This window comes from Microtus pennsylvanicus, chromosome 8 (assembly GCF_037038515.1).
Source record: "Microtus pennsylvanicus isolate mMicPen1 chromosome 8, mMicPen1.hap1, whole genome shotgun sequence".
NCBI classification, from domain to species: domain Eukaryota; kingdom Metazoa; phylum Chordata; class Mammalia; order Rodentia; family Cricetidae; genus Microtus; species Microtus pennsylvanicus.
Genome location: NC_134586.1, coordinates 15,598,877 through 15,623,596, shown reverse-complemented (window position 1 = coordinate 15,623,596; position 24,720 = coordinate 15,598,877). Strand labels below are relative to the sequence as shown.

Below are 24,720 nucleotides of genomic sequence, written 5' to 3'. Positions count from 1 at the left end.
GCTCATCCCTGCAATACAGTGAAGCCATTTTACCTCTGCTCACCCCTGCACATACAGTGATGCCATGTTACCTCTGCTCACCCCTGCACATACAGTGATTCCATGTTACCTCTGCTCACCCCTGCACATACAGTGATGTCATGTTACCTCTGCTCACCCCTGCACATACAGTGAAGCCATGTTACCTCTGCTCACCCCTGCACATACAGTGATTCCATGTTACCTCTGCTCACCCCTGCACATACAGTGATTCCATGTTACCTCTGCTCACCCCTGCACATACAGTGATTCCATGTTACCTCTGCTCACCCCTGCACATACAGTGAAGCCATGTTACCTCTACTCACCCCTGCACATACAGTGATTCCATGTTACCTCTGCTCACCCCTGCACATACAGTGATGGCATGTTACCTCTGCTCACCCCTGCACATACAGTGAAGTCATGTTACCTCTGCTCACCCCTGCACATACAGTGAAGCCATGTTACCTCTGCTCACCCCTGCATAGACAGTGAAGCCATGTTACCTCTGCTCACCCCTGCATAGACAGTGAAGCCATGTTACCTCTGCTCACCCCTGCATGGACAGTGAAGTCATGTTACCTCTGCTCACCCCTGCATAGACAGTGAAGCCATGTTACCTCTCTGTTGCCTCAAATTCAGATTCAATCCCTCTGCATTCTGAGTGCTACGATGTCACCCACAGAAAGGTGTGCACCCAGACAACCAGAACTTTGTTTTTAAACAAAGCCTCACTAAGTCTACATGCTGAAAATGTTGATATCACATAAGAAATATAACTACATGGGAGTGAGGAAGCTGAGCATGTTTGTGCACATGTATATGCTGCTGATTCATGCCAGCACATACATGTGCATGTGTGCATATGTTTAGAGGCCAAAGCTCAATGTTGGATGTCTTCCTCTATCACTCTTTGGTTGATATAATAAAGCTTTATTAAATTTTAAAAAGAAAAAGGCATGGCAGGCTAGAGATGAGTCAGCAGTAAGAGCACCTACTGAGCAGTCATATTAAATGGAGTTCAGATCCCAGAACGCATAGAATAAAGAGGTGCCCCACAAATGCCTGGGACTCCAGTTCTGAGAGATCAGGCACACCCTTATGTGCACATACACTCACGCAGTCAAATACATAAAATTAAAATTTAAAACAAGGCAATCTTACCGACTTGTTCCATCCAGGTTTGATTTATGGATAAAATTCAGTTTTGCATCTGCCCAATAAAGCTTCCGCTCCTCATAATCCAGAGTCAGTCCGTTTGGCCAGTAAATTTCAGTGTTTATTATAACAGAGCGACTTGAACCATCCATTCCAGCACGTTCTATTTTTGGCACTTCTCCCCAGTCTGTCCAGTACATGAACCTAAAAATCATTAAAAAGAAAAAAATACAGCCATGACATGCATAACCACAAAATATTTTTAATTACTACTATTGCATAAAGCTCTCTCAGAAACAACAAACTGAAAATCCGACATTTTTTTTCCACATTTTAATAATCTACTACTTGAAACCAATATACAGATATGCCTGATACAGACAAAGAACACCAGGAGTGCAAAACCAGAGGTCAGGGTTTATTTGCAAAAAGAAAATTAAGATCAAAACAACTCTGAGATTCCATTTTACACCCGTAAGAATGGCCAAGATCAAAAACACTGATGACAACTTATGCTGGAAAGGATGTGGGGTAAAGGGAACACTGCTCCATTGCTAGTGGGAGTACAAACTGGTACAGCTCCTTTGGATATCAGTATGATGATTTCTCAGAAAATTAGGAAATGACCTACCTCAAGACCCAGCAATACTACTTTTGGGTATATACCTAAAGGATGCTCAATCGTACCACAAGAGCATGTACTCAACTGTGTTCATAGCAGCACTGTTTGTCATAGTTAGAACCTGGAAGCAACCTATATGTCCCTCAACTGAGGAATGGATAAGGAAACTGTGGTACATTTACACAATGGAGTACTACACAGCAGAAAAAAATAATAACATCTTGAAATCTGTGGGCAAATGGATAGACCTAGAAAACACCATATCGAGTGAGGTAACCCAGACCCAGAAAGACAAATATAATATGTACTCACTTATAAGTGGCTTGTAAACATAAAGCAAAGAAAAACCAGCCACAATCCACAATCCCAGAGAACCTAGACAACAAAGAAGACTCTAAGAGACATACAAGGATCTAGCGAGGAGGGAAGAAAAGGACAAGACCTCCTAAGTATATTTGGTGGCATGGAAATCATGAGAGAGGGTAGAAGGGAAGGGGAGAGAAAAATATGTAATTCAATAAAAACAATTTAAAAAAATAAAAAAAGAACATTTACATTATCTCATTGTACATCCTACAGATTACTTATTACCAAAGAGAAGATAGCAACTACAAAGAAAGTCTGGATGATTATACCAAAAACAAGCTATGTTAACATCATCAATAGAGACAGAACTGACATGATAAACCTCTCACTGTGGGGTACTGAAAACAAGGCACTGTCTGTAAGATCCTACTCCTGCCAGTCCCCACAGAACGCCTAGTCTCAAGGAAACTGTATAAAAATAGGCTCAAATTGAGGGACATTTTTCTGAATAGGAAAAGGTTAAAAAAATGATTTTTTTTCATTTCTTGAAGTAGTAAAAGTATTGTTTTTGCTGAGGTTCATAATATAAAGGAAACTTTTGCTCAGTTGCACAGCTAGCAAATGGAGACAAGAAATTCAAACAAAAATCTGATTCTCCAATGTTCATGCTATAGTCTTGGTGTTTAAAGAAATAAAAAGAAAGCAGATTCTTCCTAAATGAAGGGTGATGATTGGACACTGTCTACACTGAGTAAGAGAAGGACTAGCTCATACCATACCGGATAAAGTTTTATACAGGAAGACAGGCAGGCCATGTTTCCCTTAAGGTTTTTATTCTAAGAGCAACATGGAGAGTTTTAAGCTGAATCAAATGGCTGGCTTTATGTTTCAGGGAAAGCAGGGGGAAACTGAAAACTGGTGGCAGTGAGGAGAAAGACTGAGGAGGGTGAAAAGGAATGGAGAGAGCAGTACGTCTTGACATGACTCATTTCACTTTCTTTACACTGCTCCCTGGTCTGTCTACTTTGCCAGTGTTTTCATCTATGGACAGCATTTTCAGTAAAAATTATCTCAGGAATCTATACCTAAAATCAAGCTGCTTGTAGGTGTTTTCACTTTTATACTTAAGTTGTGGTTGATTTTATTTTTATAGAGTGTTTAAATGATATGGATATAGTCTCAAGCATAACTATGCTTGTCTTGAACTCACTACAGCACAGACTATACTCAAACTCATGTTATAATTCCTGCTGACATTACAGGCAGGCAGGTACCACTACACCAGGCTGTTTCTGTCTACTTTTATTTTGCTTTGAGATTGACTCATGTAGGCAGGCCTCAATCTAACTTTGTAGTTGAGGATGACCTTGAACACCTAATTCTCTTGTTTCCACCCCCCAAATGCTGGGATTACTAGCCTGAGCTGCCATGCTGGGTTTGTGTTCTGTTCTGTTACTCTTCAGTTACAAGTCCTCTGATCGTGAAGCACTTAGAAGAGAGACAGTGAGGCACAGGCCTCAGAGAACATAATCTTGGCCACTTCCTACAGGAACCTTAATAAATTATTTACCTCTTGGTCCCCCATGTTCTTCCTCTACAGGAGGAGTAAAATCAGACTTAGCTCACAAAGCTCAAAGACCCTCCTTGCACTCAGCAGGTTTCTCACTTCAGGAGCAGAGGGCAGGGTATTAGCATAATCTAGCTCTGACCTGCTGAGTCTCTACCAGAGTCTTTATCACGACCTGGCCACTTCTCTCCACACAACAGCATTCTCACAGTTTATCTCCAATAGTGCAATACTTCCTCCCCAAATGTGATTAATGCTCCTTTATCAACCTGAGTATTTGACACACATAAAATTTGTTAATTAATGTTTAAGATTTATTGCCTCTGACACATTTAAGTTTTATATATTTTTCTGAATAAGAAAAGGTAAAAAATGATTTTTTTTTTCATTTCTTGAAGTAGTAAAAGTATTGCTTTTGTAAAGGTTCATGACTTCCCACACAGTGATTCTTTTAAGATCTTATTTTTAGGGGTATGTGTGAATACATCTGTGTGTGGGCATGTGCATGTTTGTGAAGGTACCCATGGCAGCCAGAGGCATCTAATCCCCAGGAGCTGGAATTACAGGAAACTGTGACCCACGTGACATGATGGGTGCTGGGAACCAAACTTGGCCCCTCTGCAAGAATGGTATGTGCTCTTAACCACTGAGACATCTCCCCAGCCCTCCTCTACATGCTGATTCTTAATAATCTGCTGAGTATATAATAGTTTCTGAAAGATTTAGCAAAACAAGTAGCATTTAAAGAATGAGTTGGCAGAGAGGTGAGCAAGAATTCACAATAAATTGGGGGGGGGCGTTGTGGCAGGATTTCATTAGTGTGACATGCTAATTTACAATCTGAGTGTTCACCATTCAAAACCCACACATCAGTAAAGATTTTAATGCTATTCTGCATCTCTTCGCCTTTATATATCTCAGAAAGATGGTTAATCCCACCAGACATAAAGACACTTGAGTTGAGCCTCGGAAGAAGAAACATTCAAGGAAAAGGGACCACCTTAAGGCACAAGTATATGTAATAAGAAACTCCAGAGCACAGATTCTATTATCAGTGTAGCACAAAACATGAGGGCTGAGATAAAGACACAGAGTGGTCAAATTTCTTATGTGAGAAATCAGATGCTTAAATTTGATTAAAAAAAAAATACGTGGAAAGAGGGGTGTCCATGTGATTTGAAGTAGGATCTCTTTTTCATTGCTGCATAGGCTAGGCTAGGCTTGTTAGCCTGGGAGCTTCCTGTGTCTGCCTTCCACAGTATCTTACAGCTGGGCTACCAGTTTAGCTTCTGGGAATCCAAACTCAGGTTATGCTTGCCTGGCAAGCATTTTACCCACTGAGACATCTCTCCAGCCCCAACTTGTCTCATTAAGGCATTAGGAAACCATTAATGAATTTGATTGGTCTGTCCCCAGAACTTGCATTTTATGTGTATCTCTCAATTCTATACAGAAGAATAAAAATGATGAGAGAGTAATGAAACAATGGTAGCTGAACAACAGAAAGAGTCATTTATACAAAGCCTGCCTTTCCAGATCCATCCTTTAATGTTTCCTACCTTACATCCTCTTGAGAAGAGTAACAAATGTTTCTCTCTCACTGGTGGCTTCTTGCACCATTCACAGACTGAAGCATAACTCAGTTAAAAATGCAGGAGTCCTACCAGCCCTGCCTCTACTCCAAACACAGTGAGTAAAACATTCTTCCCAAAAGACATCATACACCTTCTTATGTCTGTATTTTAGCATATGCAATCTTATCCCATTCTAATTTAAAATGCTAGCAAGTGCCAAGTGGTGGGGGTGCACACCTTTAATGCCAGCACTTAGGAGAGTAGAGGTAGGCAGATCTCAGTGTTTGAGGCCATCCTGGTCTACAAAGCTAGTTCCAACAGCCAAGACTGCTACACAGAGAAACCCTGTCTTTAAAAACTAGATTAGACAGAGAAATGGATGGATGGATGGATGGATGGATGGATGGATGGATGGATGGATGGACAAACGAATAAAATGCTAGCTAGCACGCTTAATAATTCAAGACTTGCAGTTATAATAGTAACTTCTACCATGCTAGTCACTCCACAGTAAATAATGACAATTTAAAACAGAATACATGAGGCAGCTATTGTAGAAACAGGAGGCATAAGCTTACAGAAGATACTGATATTTCTGTCTGAAATGAGCTTTTGGGGGGGTGGGGAGCATGTATCCTCTGTGCATGCTAACACAACCCGTGCATGCTCCTATGTGTAACTGCCTTGGTGTGTCCAGAAAAGTTTTCTTTAAGTCATCCACCATCTCTGGCTCTCACAATCTTTCCAACTGTCCCTATCTTAAACTCATATGAACAGTGGTAATCCATGACCTAATCCATGTGGTAGATCTGCTGCTAGTCTAACTTTGGAAAGCCTTTTTAAAGTATCCAAGCTTTGATTTTGTAATCTGCATAAAGTAGAAGCCAGATTTTTCCTTAATATTTTAATAAAACAAAGGGACCAAGTAGATCGTTCCTAGGACCTGATTTATATACACTGTAAAATTTTGCACCATCTCCTTTTATATTGATTATCAATCATATCTCAATCATTAGTCCAACATTAGAAAGGGGAGAAACACAAGCAAGATTGAAGCTGTAGCAAAGATATCCACAAACTGGGATTCATTTCCACTCAGAAAATGCTGTCAGAAACTTGGTACTGGAGAATGGGGTGTGGGGGGTACCCAGCATTTAAACTACTTCCCTGTGTACTTAAAGAATCCTTCATTTTATAAGATAGGGCCCCATCTTAAAAATGCAGAAACAGGCCAGGCGGTGGTGGCGCACGCCTTTAATCCCAGCACTCGGGAGGCAGAGGCCGGCCTGGTCTAGAAGAGCTAGTTTCAGGACAGGAACCAAAAGCTACGGAGAAACCCTGTCTCGAAAATCAAAAAAAAAAAAAAAAAAAAAAAAGGTGCAGAAACAGAATCGCAGATATTTGTTCTCCAGTCCTCCCCTGCAATCAGAACATGTGCATAAGCCCCAGTGTTGCCAATCAGACAGATCGACCTCAACTTCTGGTTATGACAGCAAGCACCTGGAACTCTAGAATTTGGGTAGAAGCTCAAGAACGGTGAGCCTGGAACAAATAGCAAATTCCTTATCAGCCAGGGCCAAACAGACCTTGCCGCAAAAAGCCAAAGAAAAATGAAGTGTGAAAAGGTGGTGGCAGAGGCAGAGGAGGAGGAAGCAGCAGAAAACATCATAAGCAATTCATTCCAGAGGCTGTAGGCCACTTGCATTCATTAATCCTTCTTTAAGCCAATTTCAAAAGGGAGTCTACAGTAGTTTTAGGGGCATGTGTCATCTCACATCAGCGCACTAACAGTGATGAGCACACGGCGAACAGTACTGACTACACAGAACAGCTATATAGACATCCAAGCCAAGTTTTGTTGCTTAGGAAATTATATAAGTAACCCACCAGATACTCTGATTTAATTGGTTTGAGGTGGACCCAGCAATCAATGTATTTTTGTCACTGTTTGTTAGAGTACAATGAACTATGCTTCATTTTGGCATTATCATGCATAGTTTACATTTTTGTTGATCCTCTTCCCCTACCCCAATCCCCTGGTCCCCCCTTTGAACCCTTACGTCCCTAGTAGTTCTCCACTGTCTCCACGTTACATGTTTCATTACCCCACCTTCCTCAAAACCTCTTTTCTCCCTGTTATTTCATGGCCTATAGCCACATTCATACCCACATATATGCACATACATACATTAAAAGCTAAAATCCCCATATAGGAGAACATGCGGTTCTTGTCTTTTAAGTCTGGGTTTCCTCACAAAATAACTTCCAGATACATTTATTTTCCTGCAAATTTCATAACTTCATTTTCCTTTAAGGGTGAATAAAATTCCATTAAGTTTCAAACAGGGGCTGGAGACTACTCAGTGGGCAGAGCACTTGCATGTAACCACCTTGGTTTAGATCCCACATAAAAAGCAGGATGCAGCAGGGCACACATAGTAATCCCAGCACATCCTATCAAGAGATGGGAGGAAGAGACAGGAAAAATCACTAGCTGCTTGAGAGGCCAGGTACATGCAGCTGTGTACAAGAGACCCAGTCTCAATACACAGGTGAGAACTGACACAGGTGCACAAGTGCACACATGTACACAGAGACAGACAGACGACAGACAAATATGGTGGTGCACACATATATTTACAAGCAAGACTGTCTCGAAATAAAATCCAGACAGGACTTAGAGACGTGAGGTGGACTGTCTGCTCAACACCTGTTTAGTCATCACGCTTGGTTCTTATACATGATGTCAATGTGTTCCACTCATTAACCAGTTGACTCAAAACATTAGCTCAGGTGGCCCAAAAGCTCTCCAAGCCCATATATGGCAGCAAAAAACAAAATAAACCCTTCCCCACACAACAACTTTCTATTTCTTTAAAATATCTGAGAATGGGAATTTTAAAATTTCACAATTACTGCTTAAAATGTAACTAAAAATATTTGGGATTAAAACAAATGGATCTCAAATTTCCCCAATAACCTTTCAAGACTTTTAGTACCTAATTTTTTATAATTATTTAATTTTGCTAATCCACCCAATATATTGTATAAGATTAGTGTAATAAATATTCTTTTAAAAGATTTTTCAAATAGAGGAAGAGACTAAATCTTGGACCTGGAGAGGTGGCCTACCAGCTAAGAGCACTTGGCTGCCCTTCCAGAAGACCTGGGTTCAATCCCCAACATTTACCTGGTGGCTCATAACTCTCTGTAGCTCCAGTCCCAGGGCACTGGGCACCAGGCTCTAGAAACCAGGCATCTGACACAAGCATGTGTTGCATACTCGAAGGCAAAACACCCGACAAACAAAAAATTAAAAATAATCTTTTGAAACCAATTCTTACAAGTCATTAACAACCTAAACAAAACTGCATTACTCAAGAAAGAAACTGAAGTAGGTATGCTAATACCAACCTATAATCCTAGCACTCAGTAACCCCAAGCAGAGAATAAGTTTGAGGACAACCTGTACTATATAGAGACCCTATTCTTAAAAAAGAAAAAAAAAAGGAAAAGCAAGTTTGAATGTTTAGATATGTGTTTCACTAGGAATATTCATAGCAGTCAGGAAGTTAAGGGCCCATGTTCTCAAGAGAGGGGAAATAGAATACACTGCATAAAAGTTTAAAAAGAAGGGAATTATAGGGACTGGAAGGATGGCTCACAGGTTGAGCACTAGCTGCCTGCTCTGCAGAGGACCAGGGTTCAATTCTCAGCACAGCCATAGCAGCTCACAACCATCTCTAAGTCAATCCCAGGAATCTGACACCAAGGCAAAGCATTCATATACATAAAAATAAATAAGTAAAATTTTAAAGGGGACATATGATCAAGAAAGGATAAGTGGTGAGGGAGAGGAAGGAAGAAGAGGGAAAATGGGAAGGATAAACAACACTAAAAACTTTTCTTCTAAAAGTTATATGGAAATCTATTACTGTAGAAGTTCTTAACATATATCTAAACAAACACTTAGAAAAGTAAAAATGGGCCAGGCAGTGGTAGGGCACGTCTTTAATCCCAGTACTCGGGAGACAGAGGTAGGTGGATCTCTGTGAGTTCGAGACCAGCCTGGTCTACAGAGCTAGTTCCAGGACAGGCTCCAAAGATAAAGAGAAACCCTATCTCAAAAAACAAAACAACCAACAAACAAAAAAGGCGAACACAAAAAAGACCCAGTTCCAGGAATTAATTACTTCTGGAATTATTGACCAGTGAAGTCCCTGAAGACCTCCAAACGTTATAGGCTATTGCCAGTTCCTGGCTACCCTCCAGAACTTGATGATACGACCCTATTGCTTAAGACACTACATACTTGAATGATAAAACATGAAGAAACCAAACTGGTACTCACCTGGAAACGTCACCCCTACTGGCTAGCTTTCCTAGTGTAGGAAGGTACTACAAATGCTCCCAGAGGAGAAACAAACCATCCCTCTTACCCAGGCATAAATCCTGTAAGCCACAATAAACAACTTGTGCCTGACAAGACATGATGACTGGTGCACAGTGACACACAAGTTATGGGGAGTAACCGACCACTTTCTACTAGGTTTTACAGTCCACTCCACAAAATGAAATCCACACCTAGTACCATGATCAGCCCAAGAAGCTGTGGCTAGACAGATCATAGACCCTAGAAGAAAATCTACAATTATTATCCAGCTAAATGGACACAGTATTAAACTAACCCCTAATGACCTATCATTATACTCCATCATCTGTGAGGCGATTTCCTCAGGCAATGGAGGGGGGTGGGAGCACAGTCATCAACTAAGTTAGAACAAAAACTAACTGAACTTTCTCTCCTAGAAGGCAAGAGCTAGTCTGTTTTGGAATTCCTTTTTGTAAAAATTGCCTTGCTGAGCTACTTTTCCCTTTCTCCTGTGTTCCTTTGTGCAACAATGAAACTATTCTTTGTTTCTAACAAGTAGTATTTGTTTCTAACAAATCTCTGATTTTCTTAATCAGTATTAGAATAGCTTGCCAATTTCTAAATTAAATTATGATGAGTGTCTGTTTATGACTGAAAGTGTTACTCAGCATGGGTGAATTAGCATATCAAATACTGCATCTTCCAATCCACCATTACAGTTTATTTCTTAGTTTATTTAGGTCTTTGAAGTCTTAAGTTCCTCCTCTGCAGTTTCCAGCAGAGAGCTGCAGGTTTCATAGTTCCTTTTACACTTAAGCATTCCATGTTTTATTGTAAGTTATGCAGTTTAACATTTTAATTTCCAATTGTTCCTTGCTACTGTATGTGTGCATACATGAGGGATGGCTGCACATGTGCCACAGCACAAGTGCACAGAGTAGGTCATAGGACAACTTTGTTGAGCTGCTTCTCTCTTCAGCCTTACATGAGCTCCAGGGGTCAAAATCTGGTAAGCAGATTTGTGCAGCAGGTGCATACACTCTTACAACCTGGGGTCTTTCTCAAATCACTTATTAGTTCTAGTAACCACTTGTAGAGTTCTTTTAAGGTTTGTTTTTATTTATGTGTCTGTGTCTACGTGCAGGTGGCACAAGTGTTCAAGGAGTCCAGAAGATATCAGATCCCTTGGAACTGGAGTTACAGGTAAGTGAGTCACCCAACATGGATGCTGAAAAAGGAGTTCTGATTCTCTGCATGAGCAGCAGAGGTTCTCAACCACGGACCCACCTCTCCACCCTGTAGTTTAATATATAATATGCTTACAAATAAAGCCAAGTTTTCCCAAACTAGACCTCTTCCCTTTGTCTCCTCTTCCTCCCTTAGTTTCTTTGTAGGATGAACATCCTTGTACAAGTCCAGTTCATGCTAATCTTTTTCCCACTGCAATATATTACTGATTAAAATCTGCTTACACCTTTAATGTGTGGCTCTACCTTTGACAGAATGTAATTGTATGCAGCTGTTTATAATATTGGAACTAAAGGGTGAATTTTACTGTATATAAATTATGACTCCATTAAACTTTTTTAAATCTGCAGAAAACAAAATAGCATTCAAAGCAGCAATAGTGATTCACCTTATCAATAAGTTAGGTCAAAGAAGTCACACGAGTCACATGATCATCTAAAATGCTGAAAAGTCAAGAGAACTCTTTCAGAATTTTTGTTTCTGGGAACGACTAAATGCATACACCTTTCTCAGAGACAAGTGATTACCAGCAATCTGACCACACTGTGTTTTTGTATGGCTCTATAAGCTAACATGATCCTTACATATTTTAAGAGTTGAAAAACAAGCTCCAGAAAGAAAAAAGAAAGGCATTATAACAAGAACCGTATGTGGCCTGCCAAACCGTACGTTATTTACTATTTGTGCCTTGATAGAAAACATCTGCTATCCCTCGCTAACCCTTCTTACTCAAGTGTGGTCCTTGAGCCACCGTGTTTAGGAAACTCTCAAACTTCACCTGAGTAAAAAACTGTTACAAGAACAGGAAAAAACCAAAGTGTTATCTTTGCTCACAATGATCTATCAGAAACCGCACAGTAGGTATATAATTTGAAAAAAATTATATGAAACTCTAAAAAACACTAAGGAATATTTCCAGATACCTATAAAGCAATTGGCAATTTGCTCATCAACAATTCAGAAAAACACTAATTAAATCTCTATATGTGACACTACTTTATGAACCCAAAATTACATGAGAGTTCAACACCAAAATAAAGTATTTAAAATCATCCTCCCAGACAATCTTGGTAATCTTACATGCCAACAGCAAAGTAAAACAATGATAAAACACTCAAGATTTTCTTCAGAAGTGTTCATTTCCAGCAAGCCCACACTTTGCCAAGGTGGGGGGGACCTTGAATTTTCACATCACAAGCCTTTTTATCAGTGCCTCTCAGAACAGCTTGTGAAAACAAGTGTTTAATTAAAAAGCAGGCACATATGCTAACTATGTAGACATTCTAGAATACTTTTCTAAGAATAATGAAAAAGGAAGGAGCTTTACATTTATATTTAACAATACTATAAATAAATACCACAAAATATTAAAGTCAGTCTGTGATTATGAGGTTTTCATCAGCACAAATCTCTTGCATGCTAAAAAGCATTCAGCAATATAGATAAGAACACAAAATACCTGAGCCTAGGATCTTCCACTTCCCCCAACCCCTCAGCCCTTGTTCCTGAAGTCTGACAAATTCTACAGTGTTTCCTAAATCAATGGTTCTCATCCTTCCTAATGCTGAGACCTTTAATGTGTTGTAGTGACCCCCAACCATAAAATTATTTTCATTGCTACTTTATAACTGTAATTTTGTTACTGTTATGAGTCACAACCCACTGGTTGAGAACCACTGTCTTAAATGAAATACTCAAATTACTGATAATATATTTTTCTATTCCAATCTTAATTCTGTTCAATGTGTTTTAATACCAAGGTAAAGGCTTTGAGATTAATCAAATAATGTGTAAATGGTATAATCTTCCTAAATAAACTAAATGCTAAGAGCACTTACTGCTCTTGCAGAAGAACTGAGTTCCATTCCCAACACCCACATAGTGGCTCAAAAACTTAAGTTCCAGGAAATCAGAAGCCCCCAGACCAGAGACCCACATGGTGCACATAAATAGATGCAAACATAGCACTCATAATAATAATTTTTTTTAAGGGGTAAATCTTTTTTCCTGTTCTTTTTTTCTTTTTTATTCCATAGAAAACAAGGAAACAGGCAGTGTGAGGAATGTGAGCCCTCTAGAGATGGGCTTCTGGGTTGAAAAGCATTGAGAGCTACAAGACCTGAGTGTGCAGAAGAAACTCTTGGGAGAACAGAAACAGTCTCAAGATCAAATGTCGCCCTCACCCAGCCATCTAAAGCTTACCTCGGCTGCCACTTATCTTGTTTTGAACTCAGAAGTGAAACTAATTGGTGAGAATGGACTAAGGAGTAGGCTTTGTTCGTCTTTTATTGCACTGAGCCTTCTTTGGGGACTATGGCTATCTAGAAGTACTAATAAAGTATTAATAAAGAATATGCTCTGTAATTTTTACCAACTCATTCAAAAGGAAGATTAGGGAAACACTCAGTAGGTTTTATAAATCATCTCCCAGGCTTCTTAGAAGTCTGGTCACAGTCTTGTACAGGAAAAATCTCTTTCCATCAGCAGTTATTAACTCTTTTGAGTTATGTAGCCTACTTGTCTCCTAATTTATTTTGGCCTCAATGGCTTCTACTCTAGCTTTGAATTAAAAGTGTAAACATATTTGATATGAAAAAATTAAGGGTGTGTGGTTACAGTCCTACTGTCAAACAGTATGCACATCTGCTATCCCCCAATAATCACAAAACCAGTAACAGGTTATTATAAGCTGTTGATTAGTGTCCACATGAAAATAATTTCATTGCTGTGTCTGGCCTGATATTTAAATGGAGTAAAGGACAGAAGAGAGACTTCATTTCAACTGAGAGGGGATTAGAGTAAATACAAACTGAGTTTTGTTTAGGTTTTTGGGTTTTCAAAACAGGGTTTCTCTGTGTAGCCCTGGCTGTCCTAGAACTTGCTCTGTAGACCAGGCTGGCCTTGAACTCACGGAGATGCACCTGTCTCTGTCTCCCAAGTGCTGAGATTAAAGGCATGTGCCACCACTGCCTGGCTCATATTCAGTTTTTAAGACATCAAAAACTGTTATACCAAGAAAGTAAAAATATGTCAAACTGACAAATTAGACACACGCTAAGATCCTTACTTTGGTATATACATTTGATCTGAATCCAACTTTCCAAAATAAAAATATTCAGAAATTTTTGGTTGCAATAAATCTAAACTGATGCGACAATATTTGCCCTTTGCAAGATATAATTACACAAAAAGGTAACATCAAAATTGTGCTATAAAAAACAAGTGAACCAGATCTATACTAAGTTATAATTCACTTCATAACTCTTAAGTTACTTATCTAACCCTACCTATAAAAGCTATTAACATACATATTAGTAAAAAAATCTTAAAATATATAGAGTAATCTGTTATAATGATACTGCTGGTACATCCATCTTCCATTTGTTAGAACTCAAACTACACACTCAAGCTTTATATATTTTTACTGTTCATAAGAATGCATCAAGTCCAAGTACCTTAGCAGGCAATATGCAAACAGTGAGTTGGTGGTTTAGTGATGAGCACAGCTGCCTTCCAATACACAAAATATAGTCAGAATTTCTAGTCCTAGAAATTTGGTAACTAGTTAACCAGGAAAACTCCCTTTTACAAAACACCTAAAACTACAACTTTTTACTTGGTTTGTACAGATACACAAAATAAAATATATAAACACTTCTGTCAGCAAAGAGCTAGGGCATCAAGAAAGAGTGATCTGCAGAGACAACAGAACAGAATGAAAAGGAAGAACTTGCAAGACTGAGTGAACACCAACCCTAGAGGGTCTCTGGTCTCAGAATCTAAAGGGCTTCTACGTTAGTGCAAACATAACAAGAAGACAAATCTTAGGATACAAACAAGCCTGTGTTAGGATTTCTGCACAGAGCACTCTAGGAACAAATAAAAAATAATAATAATTTGTCCACCAGCAGAGAAAGCAAAGAAGCTTAACCCACTGAAAATGTGGTAAATGAAAAACTTACCAAATACTGTGTAGGTTTAGGGTTTGAATTTATCATATATAGTATAGGAATTCCCAACTCCAAAATTAAATACAGAACTAGGCATGACAATGCTTGGACTTAGGCGGTTGAGGCAGAAGGATGGTCACAGTTAAGAGAACAACGTGTAACCAAGAGAAACAAGAAAAAGCAATCAAACAGGTAAGGGAAGCGGTTCAAGACTTGAAGAATGAAATGGAAGTAATGAAGAAAACACAAACCGAGGGAAGGATGGAGATGGAAAATTTGGGTAAACGAACAGGAACTACAGAGACAAGTACTACCAACAGATTACAAGAGATAGAAGAAAGAATGTCAGACACTGAAGATACCATAGAGAAAATAAACACACTGATCAAAGAAAACAGCAAAACCAACAAATTCTCATCACAAAACATTCAGGAAATCTGGGACACAATAAAAAGACCAAACCTAAGGATTATAGGGGTAGAAGAAGGAGAAGTACAGCTCAACGGTCCAGAAAATATATTTAATTATAGAAGAAAACTTTCCCAACCTAAAGAAAGATACACCTTTGAAGGTTCAAGAAGCATACAGAACACCGAATAGACTGGACCAAAAAAGAAAAAAATCTCCTCGCCATATAATAATCAAAACACAAAACATACAGAATAAAGAAAGAATATTAAGAGCTGCAAAGGAAAAAGGCCAAGTTACTTATAAAGGTAAACCTACCAGACTTACACCTGACTTCTCTATGGAAACCATGAAAGCCAGAAGGTCCTGGATAGATGTACTGCAGAGACTAAGAGACCATGGATGCAAGACCAGACTACTATACCCAGCCAAGCTTTCATTCACTATAAATGGAGAAAACAAAATTTTCCAGGATAAAAACAAATTTAAACAATACGTAGCCACAAATCCAGCCTTACAGAAAGTAATAGAAGGAAAATCACAACCCAAGTAATCCAACAATGCCCACAATAACTCAGATATCTAATGACCCTTCACCAGCACAACTCGAAGAAGGGAAACACACAAACTATATTACCAAAAAAAAAAGAAAAAATGACCAGAGTTAACAACCACTGGTCATTAATATCACTTAATATCAATGGACTCAACTCACCTATAAAGAGGCACAGGCTAAGAGATTGGATACAAAAACAGGATCCAACATTCTGCTGTTTACAAGAAACACACCTCAACCACAAAGACAGACATCTACTCAAAGTAAAGGGCTGGGAAAAGGTTTATCAAGCAAATGGTCCTAAAAAACAAGCAGGTGTGGCCATACTAATTTCTAACAAAGTTGACTTCAAACTAAAATCAATCAAAAGAGATGGAGAGGGACATTTTTTACTCATAACAGGAACAATTCATCAGGACAAAGTCTCAATCCTGAATATCTATGCCCCTAATATAAAAGCACCCACTTACGTAAAAGAAACATTACTAAAACTCAAGGCAGTCATCAAACCCCACACACTAATAGTAGGAGATTTCAACGCTCCTCTCTCACCAAAGGACAGGTCAATCAGACAGAAACCTAACAGAGAAATAAGAGGATTAAGGGAGGTAATTAATCAAATGGACTTAACAGACATCTATAGATCATTCCACCCAAACAGGAAAGAATATACCTTCTTCTCTGCAGCTCATGGAACCTTCTCGAAAATTGACCACATAGTCAGTAACAAAGCTAACTTACACAGTTACAAAAAAATATTAGTAACCACCTGTGTCTTATCAGATCACCATGGATTAAAGTTAGAATTCAACAACAATGCTACCCCTAGAAAGCCTATGAACTCATGGAAAATGAACAGTCAACTACTGAACCACACCTGGATCAAGGAAGAAATAAAGAAAGAAATTAAAGTCTTTCTTGAATTCAATGAAAATAAAGACTCAACATACTCAAACCTGTGGGACACTATGAAAGCAGTGCTAAGAGGAAAGTTCATAGCACTAAGTGCCCACTTAAAGAAAACGGAGAAAGCACACATTGGAGACTTAACTGCCCACCTGAAAGCTCTAGAAAAAAAAAGAAGCAGACTCACCTAGGAGAAGTAGAAGACTGGAAATAATCAAACTAAGGGCTGAAATCAACAAAATAGAAATACAGAAAACAATCCAAAGAATCAATGAAACAAAAAGCTGGTTCTTGGAGAAAATCAACAAGATTGATAAACCCCTATCCAAACTAATCAAACGGCGGAGAGAGAATACACAAATTAACAAGATCAGAAATGAAAAGGGAAACATAACCACAGACACAGAGGAAATTCAGAAAATCATTAGATCTTACTAAAAAAGCCTATATGCCACAAAATTGGAAAATGTTAAAGAAATGGACACCTTTTTTGATAAGTACCCTATACCAAAGTTAGACCAGGACCAGGTGAACAATCTAAATAGACCTGTTAGTCGCAAAGAATTAGAAGTTGTTATAAAAAACCTCCCTACCAAAAAAAGCCCAGGACCAGATGGTTTCAATGCGGAATTCTACCAGAACTTCCAAGAAGACCTATACTCCTTAATGTATTTCACAATATAGAAACAGAAAAGTCATTGCCAAATTCCTTTTATGAAGCTACAGTTACCCTGATACCAAAACCACACAAAGACTCAACCAAGAAAGAGAATTACAGGCCCATCTCACTCATGAACATAGATGCGAAAATCCTCAATAAAATACTGGCAAACCGAATCCAAGAACACATTAGAAAAATTATCCATTATGATCAAGTAGACTTCATCCCAGGGATGCAGGGCTGGTTCAACATACGAAAATCTATCAATGTAATCCATCATATAAATAAACTGAAAGAAAAAAAAATATGATCATTTCATTAGATGCTGAAAAAGCATTTGACAAAATTCAACATCCCTTTATGATAAAGGTCTTAGAGAGAGTAGGGATACAAGGGTCATACCTAACTATAATAAAAGCCATTTATAGCAAGCCGACAGCTAACATCAAATTAAATGGAGAGAAACTCAAAGCCATTCCACTAAAATCAGGAACACGACAAGGCTCTTCACTCTCTCCATACCTTTTCAATATAGTGCTTGAAGTTCTAGCAATAGCAATAAGACAACATAAAGGGATCAAAGGGATTCGAATTGGAAAGGAAGAAGTTAAACTTTCCTTATTTGCAGATGATATGATAGTGTACATGGGCGACCCCAAAAACTCTACCAAAGAACTCCTACAGCTGATAAACACCATTAGTAGCGTGGCAGGATACAAGATCAATTCCAAAAAATCAGTTGCCCTCCTATACACAAAGGATAAGGAAGCAGAGAGGGAAATCAGAGAAGCATCACCTTTCACGATAGCCACAAATAGCATAAAATATCTTGGGGTAACTCTAACTAAGGATGTGAAGGATCTTTTTGACAAGAACTTTAAGTCCTTGAAGAAAGAAATTGAGGAGGATACCAGAAAATGGAAGGATCTCCCTTGCTCTTGGATTGGGAGGATCAACATAGTAAAAATGGCAATTCTACCAAGGGCAATTTATAGATTCAATGCAATCCCCATTAAAATCCCATTGAAATTCTTCACAGATCTTGAGAGGATATTAATCAACTTTATATGGAAAAACAAAAAACCCAGGATAGCCAAAACAATCTTATACAATAAAGGAACTTCTGGAGGCATTACCATCCCTGACTTCAAACTCTATTGCAGAGCTTCGGTATTGAAAACAGCTTGGTATTGGCATAAAAACAGAGAAGTCGATCAATGGAATCGAGTAGAAGACCCAGATTTTATCCCACAAACCTGTGAACACCTGATTTTTGATAAAGGAGCTAAAAGTATTCAATGGAAGAAAGATAGCATCTTCAACAAATGGTGCTGGCAGAACTGGTTGTCAACCTGTAGAAGAATGAAAACAGATCCATATCTATCGCCATGCACAAAAATCAAGTCCAAATGGATTAAAGACCTCAATATCAGGCTGAACACACTGAACCCGATAGAAGAGAAAGTGGGAAGTACTCTATAACATATGGGCACAGGAGACCACTTCCTACACATATCCCCAGCAGCACAGACATTAAGGACAACCTTGAATAAATGGGACCTCCTGAAACTGAGAAGCTTCTGTAAAGCAAAGGACACTGTCACCAAGACAAAAAGGCAACCTACTGACTGGGAGAAGATCTTCACCGACCCCGCAACAGACAAAGGTCTGATCTCCAAAATATATAGAGAACTCAAGAAACTAGACTTTAAAAGGCTAATTAACCCAATTAAAAAATGGGGCACTGATCTGAACAAAGAATTCTCAACAGAAGAAATTCAAATGGCCAAAAGACACTTAAGGTCATGCTCATCCTCCTTGGTGATCAGGGAAATGCAAATTAAAACAACTTTGAGATACCATCTTACACCTGTTAGAATGGCTAAAATCAAAAACACCAATGATAGCCTTTGCTGGAGAGGTTGTGGAGGAAGGGGCACACTCATCCATTGCTGGTGGGAATGCAAACTTGTGCAACCACTTTGGAAATCAGTGTGGCGATTTCTCAGGAAATTCGGGATCAACCTACCCCAAGATCCAGTAATACCACTCTTGGGAATATACCCAAGAGATGCCCTATCATATGACAAAAGCATTTGTTCAACTATGTTCATAGCACCATTATTTGTAATAGCCAGAACCTGGAAACAACCTAGATGCCCTTCAATGGAAGAATGGATGAAGAAAGTGTGGAATATATACATATTAGAGTACTACTCAGTGGTAAAAAACAATGACTTCGCGAATTTTGCATGCAAATGGATGGAAATAGAAAACACCATCCTGAGTGAGGTATCCCAGTCCCAAAAAGATGAACATGGGATGTACTCACTCATAATTGGTTTCTAGCCATAAATAAAGGACATTGAGCATATAAGTTGTGATCCTAGAAAAGCTAAATAAGAAGGTAAACCCAAAGAAAAACATATAGTCATCCGCCTGGATATGGGAAGTAGACAAGATTGCAGGGCAAAACCTGGGAACTTGGGGATGAGGTGGCATGGGGCTAAGGGGAAATGGGGTGAGAAACGTGAGAAGGGGAGAATGGGGGGAGCTTGGGGGAATGGGATGGCTGGGATAAAGGAAGGGTGGACACAGGAGCAGAGAAATATATAGCCTAATTAAGGGAGCCATCTTAGGGTTGGCAAGACACTTGACTCTAGAGGGGCTCGCAGGTGTCCAGGGAGATGTCCCCAGCTAGTACCTTGAGCAACTGAGGAGAAGGAACCTGAAATGACCCTATCCTATAGCCATACTGATGAATATCTTGCATATCACCTTAGAACCTTCATCTGGCGATGGATGGAGATAGAGACAGAGACCCAAAGTGGACCACCGGACTGAGCTCTTAAGATCCAAATGAGGAGCAGAAGGAGGGAGAACATGAGCAAGGAAGTCAGAACCACAAGGGGAGCACCCACTCACTGTGACAGTGGAACTGATCTATTGGGAGCTCACCAAGGCCAGCGGGACTGGGACTGAATAAGCATGGGATGAAACTGGACTTTCTGAACGTGGCAGACAATGAAGGTTGATGAGAAGCCAAGGACAATGGCACTAGGTTTCAATCCTAATACATGAACTGGCTTTGTGGGAGCCTAGCCTGTTTGGATGCTCACCTTCCTGGTCCTGGATAGAAGTGGGAGGACCTTGGACTTCCCGCAGGGCAGGGAATCTGGACTGCTCTTCATTCTCGAGAGGGAGGGAAAATGGAGTGGGGGGGGGAGGGTGAGGGGAGTGGGGGAGGGGGCGATGTGTGCGAGGAGGGTGAGGGAAATGGGAAACTTTTTTTGCAACAACTAAAAAAAATAAACAAAAAAAATAATAATATTAAAAAAAGAGAGAACAATGTGTGCTACAGTATGAGTCCCTGTATTCCCAGCAGGACCATGAAGCTGAAGATAGTCTGGACCACAGAATGAGAGACCTTGTCTCAAACAAACCGAATTAAATGTCTTATTCTGTACCATCAGAAAATGTCCTTCTTTGTACTAGAAATGCAAATTTAAAGCATAAGCTATGGGATGGGAATGCAGCTCGGAGTAGAGTGCCTACCTAGCACTCCAGGAGCCCCAGTTTCAATTTGACAAACTGGCAGCAAAAAAAGCAAACAAAAAACAAAAGGTCATACTACAAAGAAAGCTTTTACTAAAAAACAAAGTTCCAAAAAAATATTACGCTATATTAAGTTATTTAGTATCACAAATGTTTCCTTTCAATATTCCCTTAATAAAAGTAAGCTTAATATATGTGGGCGAAAAAAGGAAAGAAAAAAAAAATTAGACAATTCACCTGGGAGGCAGAGGCAAGTAGAACTCTGAGCTGGAGGCCAGACTGGCCTTCACAGTGAGTTCTAGGCCTGCCAGAGCTACATAGCTAGGACAACAAACAAAAAGACAATTAAAATTCATTAACTTAAGGTAAAATTGTGGAGTTTATATAAGGAAAAACTGGATGAGGGGTATGATATTTTCAGGGGGAAAATGCTCTATTTTAATATTTGAGAACATCTATACATACTCACACACTGTCCCCCAAGGGCCTGGATTCATATCCCAGGAGCTGAGCACTCACAACTTATAATAGTATTTCCTGACTAGACTATTTTTTCTAATATACTACTTTTAATTTGTAGATGATAACAGTGTGTGTGTATGTTGCAGTGGGGAGAAGGAAGGGTTGTTTTACAGGCAATAAGAAGATTTCAAAATGTTATGCATGTATAAGGATATCATAATAACCCCTTATTTTACATATATTCTAATAAAAATGTTAACTCACTTCCAAATAAATAATAATTTAATTAAAAAAATAGAAAACAGAAGCCATAAATACAAACCCCTTGGCTACATTTTCCATTTTGTAAATAAAAAAATTCCTTTTACATTTTAAAGTACTTTTGATTTTATATAGAGTGAAACTGTAAGGAGACTTGAATAGGTTTAAAGTCAAAACAGCTCTGAAAAAGCAAGGCCCAGTGTAAGATATACAATAAGAACAGTTGGATCATTGTTTAAAAGATCTGTTCTGTGGAACAGTTCTAAACTTGGCATTGATAGCCCAGAGCCTTCTCAACTACTCTGCGGCTCTCAAGCCTGAGCTACACAGTGAGCTTAAGGAGGAAAACAGTGTAGGAAAGTGGGATGAGCTTGAGAGACAGGGATACAGAGGAAAGAAAGCACGGTGGAGAAGATATAATAAAAGTATGATATGGACAGGTATGAAATTGTGAAAGAATGAATAAATTTTAAAATACATAAATGAAAAAATCATTTAGGTTTTAAAAAGGGGCAGAACCCCACAATTCTAAGTATCAGGTATATACATTAATTCACTCTTATTTTCTGTCCCTGCCCCTCAGACCTTTTAAGATACAATATGCCTTTCTAAATGTAGCTCAGGTATGGCCTTAAACTTGCTATGTCGCCCAGGCATTCCTTTAATTCCTGTTCCTCCTACCTCCACCTCCTGACCGTTTAGTGTTATTAATATATAAATATTAACGGTGAATATTAAAAATATATCTTTAAAATCTGTGCCATTGGGGTCACAAGTTTGCTCCCCACACACGGGATAGATTCAAGCTGAATCACTAACATTTTACTTGCAAGTAATATTTAGTGCTTTGAAATCAAGGGAAAAAAAGATCTTAGAATTACTATGGGACTTGACCATAGTAATTCTCAGCATAGGTTCTCAGCATCATGAAGGTCAGTATAGCAACGTGGGAATGAGAATGAGGAACTGAACAGGGGTGGTACAGGAATCCTCTACCCAAAATAAAAGACAACATTGCTTTGTGAAACATTTTCATAAGACACATATTTTCTTACTCCTTGAATTGAATTCTACACTACCAGTCAGTATTAATGGGGGGGGGGGGCAGACTAATAGAGGCCCAATTTAGAAAAATCTTCCTTCAGTCTAGGCTAAGTGAACTGGTAATACAAAGAACTGCATACATCCCAAAGCACACAGATGTCTGCACTGGTTCCCAGTGTCCACAATACCAGTAATTCAACTGCCTTCCTTTTACATGGTGATGTCAGAGAGCACAGTTGACTCTTGAATCTCGAAACCCAGGATTCTGGACTCTGAAAAAGTCTACTTTTTTTTCCTCAGAACCATTTTCATGCACTTTATCTGAAAAGTAAACTTTATATTTCCCCAGAATATAAATCTGGAAATCAACTCTTCTGTTTGACAAGGGGTAAACTCAACTTGTGACTACTTTTGCACTAAAAGCACAACCCATGACACATATCTAAGATAAAGAAAGATACTAAAAGGTTTTTTAAATCCTGTTCTGGGGGGTGTTTCAGGGGGGCTCTTTTGTTGTTTGTTTATAGTGTATACCATGTTCTGCTATCATGCCAGAAGAGGGAGCCAGATCTCATTACAGATGGTAGTGAGCCACCACGTGGTTCCTGGGAATTGAACTCACAACCTCTGCAAGAGTAGTCAATACTCTTAAACTCTGAGCCATCTCTCCAGCCCCATGATATATTTTTAATTCATAAGTTTAAACTATAATTTGTAAATATTTCCCTATCATATTAATTATCAAATATATGCTATTTGGCTAAATTGTATTTGGCCTCAATTGCATGTTAATTATATTTACTGCTATTGTGTGTACATGTAAATGAGTGCATAAATATGTAGGGTCAGGAGACAGCTTGTGGAAGTTGGTTCTCCTTGTACCGTGTGACTCCTAGAACTCAAACTCAGGTTATCAGGTTTGGTGACAAGTACCTTTAACCAATAAGCCATCTCATCAGCCATAAATTACATTTTAAATAGCCACGTGAGTCAAAGTAATTTCCCAAAAGTAAAGGGATTTTTCTTTTTAGAACTGTTGGAGAGGAAAAGGTAAACTTACACCCCCACCCCATTAACCACAAACATCAGAAATAATGAAAAAATTTCACTAGGTGTTTGGGCTGAAGGAAAAGAATGTGTATATTTTCACCAAATTACATTTAGAAGCTAAATGACAACTATCTCTACCTTCAAAGTACATTATTATTGATTCTTACAATGATGTATAAGTTGAGTCATTGGCAAATGCTCACATTTAATGCAGAAAAGGCAAGATAACAAAAACCTCTAGTGTACTTTTTAGTAATATAGCAAGCCTATTATAGCAGGAGAAAAGCTCATTTGCTTTAAGGAATGAAATGAAAATAATAATTTCCACTCACTAAATCATTAGCTCGTAATCGTTTAAGAGCTGAGCATGTGTGTTTGTGTGTATGCATAGTGTATTACCACACAATTACAACCCCATGTGAACATGAACAAGGGTGATACCAGAATTATAGTATTTAAGCTGTAACACCATGAATTAGGCGGGCAGTGGTGGTGCACACCTTTAATCCCAGCACTGGAGAGGCAGAGGCAGGCCTCTGTGAGTTTGAGGCCTGCCTGGTCCACAAGAGCTAGTTCCAGGACAGGTTCCAAAGCTACAAAGTGTAGTGAGGAGCTGCGGGCTGCGTTCCCACTGCCCGGCTCCCGGCCGCCTGGCTAGCTTTACACCCGAAAATAACAACACACAAACTGTATTCATTTAAACACAGCTCTTCTGATTCCCAACCCTTTCCTACATCCACACTTCCTGATGCTTCATTAAGAGCCAGGGAGCCAGCTTAGAGTAATGGTGTCACTTAATGGCACTTGCACCAAGCCCGCCCACCAGCTTGATCCATGTGGCTGGGTGAACTGACCTCCTGAACACAGCCCTCCCTTCCACTTTTGCACACCCTAATGTGTGCATTTTAAAGGGCCATCTCACTTTCACAGTTGCTCCTTTGTGATGGTTAGCATTATTACATTTGAGACCAAAAAGAAAAAGAAAGTGCCTCTAGCATG

General features: G+C 39.1%; 1 protein-coding gene across 1 annotated transcript in view; it reads right to left on the bottom strand.

Moving 5' to 3' along the window:
• Positions 1-24,720, bottom strand: part of Lrp6 (LDL receptor related protein 6) — a 125,139-nt gene that overhangs the window by 74,752 nt on the left and 25,667 nt on the right. Inside the window, exon 3 of the mRNA XM_075982513.1 lies at positions 1,186-1,383. Coding sequence (XP_075838628.1) covers positions 1,186-1,383 — 198 coding nt within the window. The remainder of the gene's footprint in view (positions 1-1,185; positions 1,384-24,720) is intronic.